Genomic DNA, 10772 nt, shown 5'->3' with positions numbered 1-10772 from the left:
TAGTGGAGAGAAACCTAGGGGTCATTTAATTCTCATAAGTCGACGAGAAACTGACAACGAAAAGGCAGGAAAATACGAAAGACGACGAAAAGACAAACAAATCCACAAAAAGCTACATGGAAAACTAAAGACTGGGCAACAAGAACCCCACCAAAAACTTTAAATTTATGATCCTCTTTTATAATCATCAATGTGAATACATCTTCTGTATCTCAAGACTTTTTATGATTCTGTTATGATAATGTCAGAAAAGATGAAATATAAACCCACCGCTTTCATTTCTTTTGTTTAAGTACTGTTAAAATTATGGAAGAATTATGAATTGATGCCGATGAAGGCGAAGTAAAATTATTTTTTTATAGTATGTTATTTTAAATTTTTTTAAATTTTTTGACAATAACAAACACAATTTTCCCTTCTTTTGCATTAAGGTTTGCCGACTGGTAAAACAATTTTACAACTCAATCCTCACCAAAGAGCTGATCTTGAAGATAACAGAAATTCGTTGTTGCATAGTTGCGAAGTCGATGTTGGTTTTCCAGCAGGCAATCTAAGCATTGAAATTATGAAGTCAGGAGAGTTGGAGTTCAGAAAATTAAACGTAGCAACTATTAGCAAAGAGGACAGCAAGTCATCATGCGAAATTCATAGAAAAATAAATTTTGGAATAGTATTTTCAGCTGATATGGATAAGGCTATCATCAGATGCAAAGTAATTCATAACTACTTCCAAGACTCTCCGGCCTTTTATTCTAATAATGAAACAGTTTCACTTATTCCAGGTAAGTATCTCTATTGTATGCAAATTTAATAAATATAATTGAGAACACTTTAAACTAAATGATTTTCAGTGGGGAAATAATTTGGTATTAATCTAAAACAAAATGAAAATGAGGTTATTTTGCAAGATTTTACAGTTTTTTTTATGCTGATTTATTTCTCTTTTCTCTGTTTTGATGTTCAGGCGAGCTTGCACTTTTATTTCTATTGAAGTTAAACTTATTATCCACAATCTTACCAATTTGTTTACATTATACGGTTTTTTATTTGAATAATGTCATGCTGTTCGCAGACTACGTATAACTTCACTACAGTACTATATCCGTTGGAAATGTTTTTGGTTGATATTTCTTCTCTTGGAGAACATAGGTTATTTAGTAATTAAATTCGGCTTGGAATTACTTTTTAGTATCTGCGAGTCAATTTAGATTAGTTCTGAGTGTCTTTCGTCTTTTTGGTATTTGTTTGTGGTACGATTTGTCCTTTTCAACTTCTTTTTAACAGTTAGATCCTATATTCTGTTCTTACTACGCTGTCCCAAGATGGAGGAAAGATTCAGCTCTCATAATATATGAAATCTCGCCACATTTGTTATGCGCGAGCCAGTAATCTGGATGTGGTTTTTTTTTCGATCTGTCGTATTTGTTTTTTGTTCATGGTTGTAGTATAAACACAGTGCGTATTAATCAGGCCATTGAGTTTGTTCTTGAATTGTTTAACTTTTTGTCCTACAGCCCTTGGAAGGTGTAAACGTCCCAAAAAAAAACGTGTATGGTGTAATGGTGTATGGCATATGGTGCAATGGTAGAAGATGTATGGTGCTAAGGTGTATGGTGTAAGGGGAATGGTGTAATGGTGTAACGTGCGATCGGGAATGGTGTGAATGAATGGTGTACGACATTTAAAACTAAGCAAAATAAGAACTTATTTTTAATTTATACATTAATTTACAATATTGTGATCAAAATTCGTTTTTTAAAATAAATAAATAATTTTGCAATCGCACGCTTTCTTTGAAATTAAATTGCATTATGATGTAATGTGTAAGGTGTATGGTGCAAAGGTGTAACGTGTATGGTGTAATGGCACAGGGTGTATGGTGTAATGGTGTCTGGTGAATGGTGTAATGGTGTATTGTGTTAGTGGGAAGTTTACACCATCCAAGGACTGTATTAGATCAATTCATAGCTTACTATATGGGAAGGGTGTTTTTCTCTTTTTTGAAGGGCGTACGATGACCGTTAATTGGGTCAATATTCAAAGTAAGAAACTCAATTATAATAAGTATTTCCATATGACGTGCTGCGTTTACTTAGTTAACAACAGCGTGATAAATTTTCCATATATCTATACTTAGCAATGACTCAGAGATCTACATACGCATAGCTGCCACAGTTTCCTTTGTAATTTGTCGAGCGAAGCATAAAATATGTGTGGTCAGTCATTAGGAATTGTGATATACAAACTGCAACGACTTCACACTGTGAAGCTAGTCAGTTGTGTAATTTATGATCCCGTCAAATCGAAGGGCATTTTTCGGGCTGTACTCTAAAGTATTAAAGGAATAACAGTACTGTAGTTAAAGAGTTGCCGCTGTCAATTGGCGATTTGATGGTCACAGATGCAGTAATGCGATCATCAAATCCAAATTGACGGCGGCAACTCTTCAACAACAGTACTTTATTCCGATTCTAATTCACACATTCAGACATATAACCATTCTTATTTAAAGAGTGAACCTTCCTTATTTCAGAGTGAACGGAAAGCGAAGTCAATCGAAAATTTCAAACTGGAATGCTATGGATTTATTTTGCATTTCAACTCATTATGAAATACCAACCAACTAAATTTCAACTTATTAGGTCTTTTAAGAACGAAAATATTAATAGAAATTATAGCTAATGCATCACATGTCCAAATATATATGTGAGGCGTAAAACAGACACAACCTGAAGTGAAATTTCCTGTATAGGACCGATCCAAATTTTGCTTTTTGATTAATGTGTGGAAGGTAGTAAATGTCAGTATGGCAACGTCATCAGTATTGCGCATGCTAGCTATATAATCTTTTTTCACAATTCTTTAGAAGCGATGCAAAATTACTTTATATGCGTATTACATACGTATTTGATAATTTATTGTGCATTTGTAATGGAAAACCCGACTCTTTAACAATTCGAGTTGTCTTTCTTTGATTACGAAAAAATAATCCATCACGTAATGTTTATTAAGTAGGTAGTTAAGAATTTGCTATTTAATTTCACCATTTGATATAATAATAATGTTGTTTATTCATTTTTAAGACAGTAAATTTCTTTCAGGTGATATATGTAGGGATAACACTGTCTCCGAAAGCAATCGTGCACATCCGACAAACTGTCATCATTATATTAGATGCCAGAATAAAATTCCTTATGATCAGGCATGTCAGTACAACTATTGTTTTGGAATATATACACTAGAAACATGCAGTCCTTGCAGTGACGTTACATGTCGAGCAACAAGTAAGAAAATCCAACTAAACAAAATCAAATTTGAAGTATGTCTGTGATGCATGCCACTTTCTTTTTAAATTACTTTAAAATTGTTTCGCTTTGAGCATTTGTCAAAAGGCGCATCTGGTGCAGTAAAATTCATACTTGTAATGTCATTAGCCTACATAAAGATAAGGGGATGTATTATGATTGATAATGAGATAACTTTCCACATTGCAGAGACTAAATGACGTAGTTGTTAGCGACTATAGTTCATCGTTTGGCCTTCAACAATGAGCAAATATTAATATCGCCTTATACACCGATTAAAAGCACCCACATGATAAAATGTAAAACAATCAGAACGGCCTCATTTATGCAAGCACACATAACATTAACTTAATATGGCATACATCAACCAATGTCAACCAACCATTGAGTTACAGGCTTCTGAATTGGAACAAGAATGCTACGGGGTAAAACATGTTTGCAAGCGCTCAACCCTGCCCTTATCTATGTCAGTAATGTTACAGCACAACATAAGTACAAATACTTAAAATCATTTTGAAAGGGCTTGAATAATCAGATCGACAAAAAAGCTAACAAAACACTAAAGACACACAGTACCAATCTAAGAATTATCACAGTAACCGAAAGCTAGTTATGTTCCTTAATTTATAAATCTGTGTCATTCAATGAGTGGTCTTGTTAAATTCTCAATGTAAAAACCACCCTACAAAAAAAAATGCATCTGAAATCTTTGGCAGATGAATGAAAAGTCTCGAATGTATCCTGCATTTAGGAATAACATTTATGTATTTGAAGAGTTGCCACCATCAATTTGGGATTTGACGGTCGCAAATGCACTTTTACTGGCGACACGGAGCGATGGCAACTCTTCAAATACAGAACTGTTATTCATATTCTAATGCAATACTCTAAACATGTCCAAGATTTAACGTTGTTGGCAATGACTCAGACCATCAACTGTGGAATTAATGGCAGACGTCATCCAATCAAAATTGTCTTTAAATGCCAAATCGCATTAGAATTTGAATGTCTGCTTATATATTGAAATGTAAAAATGAAAGAAACTATTGCAATTCATTTTATTTCACTTCCTAAAATACAAATTAGACCATAAATATCTAGTTATTTGATTATATGGTATATATTATAACAATATAATTGAAAAAAAAACCATTTTTATTAATGTTTCGATGTAAAAAATCAAGAGAACATTATTCATGCATAATTTTTGATAATTTCTTTTACTTTTAAAGGTATCTCCTGTACAAATACGACAATCGTTCAGCAGGTAATATGCAAATTAAAAAAGATAGAACCTAACTGTTAGAAAAGTTACCATATGTCCAAAGTACACACTTTTTAAACTGGTTATCAATAGTAAATGGTTTGTAGCTCGCTTCAAACTGACGCATATCAGCAGATATTTATTGAACATAACTTTGATAATTTATATCATATAGTCCCGTTCAGAAACGAAAAATGAATATGCAAAGTGTTTGTTAGTTATGGTTTCCCGAGATAGTATCCTTCAGTTTCTTTAGAAAAAATCCAATTGCTTTTATTCAAGATAATTTAAAAAAACCGTGTGTATTAGCATTGGAGTTTAAACAAAAGCAGAAAGCAGTTTTCATATATACCATAGATGTTCACATGTAAAAAAGGCTCTCCAAAAGGAACACTACCAATTTCTCTTGCATTTGTTACCCTCAAAATATTAAATTCTTAAAGATGTGAAAACCAGCCTACTAGAAATTGAATATTATAAAGTGTTTATTAAGTTTGCCAATGTTCAAATCTCGTTTAGTGATTAGGAAGAGACAAGGAAAAACTGAGACAATCTTAATACCTCGAATAAGGAGCGAGATGGTGTGCGTCTACAAGACAGCGTTTACAGCTATGCATCCATCACTCGCCATGCGAATTTACGCTGTATCAAATTGTCACAATCAGTAAAATTACAAATCAGACCTTACTGGTCTATCTATATAATATATCTATATATATATAAATAAATACATTTTTGTATCATATACTTGAAATATTGTTTCACAATTTTACATAAATCAATTAAATCAAAGTCACGTTGCTGTTGAATTCATTTTGACAAGTTTACATGTATTTGTCAAATTTTGCATCTACGGACATCGTTAGAAAAATAAATTAATTGGTATCTGAAAGACAATACATAGCTTTACTTCCAACATAATTAAGGTTTTAGTTAAAAGTGTTTTTTTATGTATTGCAGATGTATTTTGGGATAATTTGCGGGATTTTTTGCTTTTTTTAGGCGTTTATAATTTGATGACCTGTTTGGAAATAATGCAATATATTTTTAGAACCTTAAAGTACAATCATTTTGCTGTGAGTTCAAGTAAATATTAAAAGACATTTTGAAAACGGCCTTGGTGTGAAATACATTCAGGGAACGAATCGAAATACTCCTTTACTCTTCTACAATGGACATTTATTGTATCATTCATCTTCATTATCAATCATTGCTTCGCTACGTTGATAGTTTAGAAAAGTAATGTCACCGCTGTTTCGGAGATTGCATTATCATTTGTGTTTATAGTACTGCAATTTATAACTTATCGTGGTGGATTGTGATAAAATAGTATTTAATTCTTTTTAAACGTTGGTCTATATTAACAGCGATGAAGAAAGAATGTTGTAAAAAAAATTTCAAAGTTCTTGCACATCAATTTATTAATTACTTTTACAGCAGAGCAAAGTTAATATGACATTACACTCTGACCAAATTGCTGGTCTAACTTCCCCAAGAGCTGCACACCTCCATACTTGCACTGGTTTCATTGGCAATCTAACGGGCGAAATAAGTGTTGAAATACAATTGGAAGGAAACGATAATTATCAAACAATAAGTCCAAGTTATACGACCGAAACAGATACAACAGAAAACTGTGGAATAACAAGAGTCTTCAAGTTTTGGATTGGGTTTACTGTGGCTATGTACAATGCAAACATCAGATGTAAAGTAACAAATGGCCTTTATCCAGATGTTTCGCCAAAATATTCTAGCAGTGAAACTCTTTACCTTGTTTCAAGTAAGTAGAAATTAATAGAGAATAAGTTGTATTTCGTATGAAATGAAAATAAAACAAGCAAGGAAGACAATTTTGGTGAACCATGAAGACCTGACAAAATCTTTTGGATGGATACCAGCAATAATAACGCTGTTCCATTACTTGTTTTTGTAAAGGGAGTGTACGGAATTAGTTTCATTAATTAAGACAACATAATTCTTATACGATCTGCATAATTAGGAATCCTTATTGTCATTGGTGCTAAGGTTTGGTTTTTACATTTTTGTATAGTTTATGTTCACTCGATTACTCGCATATATAAGCAAGATGGAGACTTGATTTTATGTTACACACATACAACTTGGAAGCATTATTAACAGTCATAGGTTTTATGAATAAAAACGACAATATAAGAAATATTGATTTATTTGTGAGTACATTGACCTAGTTTGCACATGTATCAGCTCAGAGGGAAATGCATGCCATTGCATTTCTTTCATTATATATTTCCATTTATTAAAACGACAACTAAAAACAATGCAGAAACTTATACTGGGATAAACAAAGGATCATACTTTTTGTTTTTAATGTTCCCTCATATTGCCAGAAAAGAAGTTAACAAAATCATGTCATTTTTAAACTTATATTTGTTTATAAAAGACAAAATTTTATCAAAATGGCTTTAAAAGTATGAGACACATAAAACGATCACTTTTATTTCAAACTAGTTATCGGTGTGTTAATAGCATTTCTATTTTGTTGTAGACAATGTCTTTTTATATTCAAATTGATGATATTTTCGGGAATGGGTGGTAGGAGGACTTTGGAAATGAATGTCCTGGCCTTGTAAGATGTGTCTGTCTGTGTAGTGGTTTTTGATCTGTTACATTTGTTGTTCCTCTTTCCTTTTGACCTAATTTGGTCCATTTCCAAATTATAGTATTTTATTGTACTTTTTGGATCTTTCACTGCTATTACATGTATATGTATATCGAATTTTTACTGGTAATACTTTCAAATTGTATAAATCGCACAGAGTGTCTATCTACTTTTCAATTGATATTAGTCTCCTGGTGATCTTGTGATATTTTAAAACTATAATTGCAGGTGAATTTTGTAATCAGAATTTTGAAGGAACCATAACTAATAAACATCATCATCCAACAACCTGTCATAGATATGTTACATGTGAAGATAAAGGACCCTCCGTGCAAGCATGTCCAAGCAGTCTTTGCTTTAGTTTAGAAAAAGATTATTGTGATTTTTGCGCTCAAGTAAAAACATGTCTATAACAAAACCAATACCTTGAAACTTGTTTGATTTTTCTCTGTTGTATTCATATAAACAAGTTTCAATTGATGCTCTTGATTATTGTTGATCAACTTCGAACCATTGCAGTACAAAACTATCAACCCCAGTATAAATACATTAAAGTGGCACTAGCTGTCAAATTCATGTTCACCGATTAGATTCAAATTCTCATATTTGATTTATAACCATGTTAAATATTTATCCAAATTATAAAATGTCTAAAATAAAGTATTAACAGGGCATAGGCTCGATAATATGTAGCTTCGTTTCGTGTGTATTTTAGTCTTGACGCCGTCTAATTAAATATCGAGTTGACCTCCGAATACCTCCAATGGTCATATAAGCGATATAAACATAAATATAGATATAAATAGAAAGTGAACTCGTGTAATTGGATTTTTCTAGGTCTGTTTAATTTCATATTATAGATTAAAAATATGTGTTAATCATCGTTTTTACCTGTATAAAAATGATTTTTGGTGGATCGAATCAGTAAATCAAACGATTTACCTTTGTTTCACTTTCAATTTTGACATTCTTTACCTCAAAATAACTTAACACGCACAATGCATGCGTTAGCCTTCTCTAGCTAAGGAGTTAAATTGAATTTCACATGAATACGGATTCAATGAGGTCGAATTATTTACTTGCAAGTGAATAATTCACCATCAATGTTTCTTAGCTTATTTTGACAAAATTGAACCATACTGGCTGCTAAAAGCGAATTATTATTTCACTATTTCACTTTCATTATTGATTGAACAAAAAATATCATACTTTAGATTTTTTATATATCTCGTAGCTAGTGCCCCTTTAACATAGGTAACTATTATATTCAAAAATTTACACATACAAACTATAGTCTGCAATTAAAGTGCTAATTAATGCAGATTAAATGTAGTTAATTAAAAATATGTTTTCACTATACTTAGCTACAAAATACATTTTGTTTATTTGTTTTATAATATAATGCTCACACTTGTGTCTGTACTTATGCAGTATCTTAACAAGTTGCGATGTTTTGGGTTTTTTTTCTAATCTACATAAGCCAATGTTTACACATGCTAGTAAACTTTGCTTTAATTGTGACGTTACCAATGACAAACAAATACATATATTTCGGAGGACATGAAATGACACTGTCTCAACGAAAAAATTAGTTGCTTATGATAACATCTTCCTCAAGTGCTTGTGTTGTCAAAGTATAATTTCAGACTGCAAGATATAGAAACTTAAAAAATGAAAAGGCGATTATATATTAGAGAAATAGATGATTGGCCCATCCCTGAAATTTGTCGATTACTTGACCTATCGTCTTAATAAAATATGAGTTTACTGTACTGTATAAATTGTTTGACGAGCTAAAAAGGGTTTTTAGGCTGTTCTTACTTTCTGTTAAGATCTTTATTATATTATTGTCATTATTGTCATATAGACAACTGCTGATGATAATTATTGAGTGCATATCTTAGAGAAATAGCTATGATGTCAGCAAATATTAAGTTTCGTTTAACAATAAACATATTCCTTACTGCGTCATCTAGTTGTTAACAACTGCCATAAATAGTACAACTATTCTATGTAGGTTTATGCATGTGTGTTAATCGTCAAATGAACTAGGTGATTGACCTGACGAAATTGCGTTGTCTTTTTTGTTGGAGTTATATAAACTTGTAAAATTACATTTATTTTGAGAATATCTGTTTTCCCCTTTAATTTATGTTTTTTTATTTATTTATAAACCCTACGCGTATAACTTTCCGTTGGTAAGTGTAACTCGGGCGGTGATATTTGAGGGAAAGGACGGTTTTGAGTTGTAAACAATATCATACATAGCCAATTATTTTCAGGTTTTTGATAAATGTTTGTAATCTGTGCTGTATCATATTTTATCTGTACTATGGCAATAAAAATCAGAAATCAATAAATCAATAAAATCTGTTATTAAAGAACACCTACAGCAATTAATCTGTAACATTAGAAGAAGGGCTACATGTAGGACATACTTCGACAAAACACTTATTGTGTAAAAGAAGTCGGGAACCTTCCTTGAACACTGTGATATCAGCACTATCTGTATGTTTTGTAATATTATAGAATTTACTGAGAATTGTAAATTTCTTTAGATAAAAACAACAGATTTAAACGAAACGTATACACACAAAGAAGAACGAAGAATCATCTAAAAATGCGTTCACCTTGAGGACACAAAAATAAAATATACATATTGATGCTATGGACAAGTGATAATTTTCTACAAGTCAAGAGTTTAAGTACAAGTTATCAGTATTTTGACGTACATTTTCTTTTACCATACGATCATAGAATATAAAAACGTAAGCGAGATATTGTTTCCAGAAACTAATAAGATATAAGCTCACAACTATAGGTTACTATGCGGCCTTTAACAATGAGCAAAATTCATACAGCATATCAAGATATTAAACATTATTAAAGTCTTGTCAAGATAAATGTAAACCAATTTAAGCGACAAAACTGCCTCATTTATGTTCAAACAATAATGTTTTACTGCGTGTAAGGTTGTGCTCCAGATGAATCTTCTTGTTTTGACTGACTCAGATGTTTACCAACCATTTCAGCTGCAAATACCAATTTTCAAGTCTTGCCAGGGATCAAACTCACTACCTTCTTAACTGAAAACGAGCTCACTAGACCATAGAGACGATTAATGATGATTACAGTTTACATTCTTATATTTAAATTAAAAGAAAAAAAAAAATTACCATTCACATTTTCCAACTGTTTGTTTAGCATACGATTTATTAGCAGGTAAAGACAAGATTTAAACCCTTTTGAGTTGGAAGTACATTGAATCAAACCCAACAACTTAAGACAGTCTTCCCTAGAAATACATTACCTTACCTTTATTTGGCAAATCCTTTCGACATGTTGTGTTCTCAATGTTCCTCAACCTGGTACTTTTTTTTATCTTTTAAACTTTTTTATTCTAGTCTTTTGTAGACGAAACGCACATCTTGCATAAATACATTATCTGGTATTTGTGATGTGTTTATTGTTAGACTAGGTGTCCCATAGAAATAAGAAGATGTGGTATGAGTGCCAATGAGACAACTCTCCACCCAAGTCACAATGTGTGAAAAGAAAACAATAA

The 10772-nt window shown here is 31.7% G+C and overlaps 1 protein-coding gene across 3 annotated transcripts in view; it reads left to right on the top strand.

Annotated features, from left to right (window-relative positions):
• Positions 1-10341, top strand: part of LOC127738486 (uncharacterized) — a 119710-nt gene extending 109369 nt beyond the window's left edge. Inside the window, exons 8-10 of one of the 3 annotated variants that reach the window (XM_052249768.1) lie at positions 4538-4572; positions 6007-6349; positions 10240-10341. In XM_052249768.1, the coding sequence (XP_052105728.1) occupies positions 4538-4572; positions 6007-6349; positions 10240-10319 (458 nt within the window). In that variant the 3' untranslated portion in view covers positions 10320-10341. Of the gene's footprint in view, positions 1-4537; positions 4573-6006; positions 6350-7435; positions 9337-10239 lie in introns of those variants that run through there. The other 2 variants (XM_052249761.1, XM_052249762.1) reach the window with 2 other exon arrangements.
• The last annotated feature ends 431 nt before the right edge of the window (positions 10342-10772 follow it).

This window comes from Mytilus californianus, unplaced genomic scaffold (assembly GCF_021869535.1).
Source record: "Mytilus californianus isolate M0D057914Y unplaced genomic scaffold, xbMytCali1.0.p SCAF_4, whole genome shotgun sequence".
In the NCBI taxonomy this organism is placed as follows: Eukaryota; Metazoa; Mollusca; class Bivalvia; order Mytilida; family Mytilidae; genus Mytilus; species Mytilus californianus.
The sequence above is the reverse complement of the archived record's forward strand: the minus strand, read 5'-3'. Positions and strand labels throughout refer to the sequence as shown.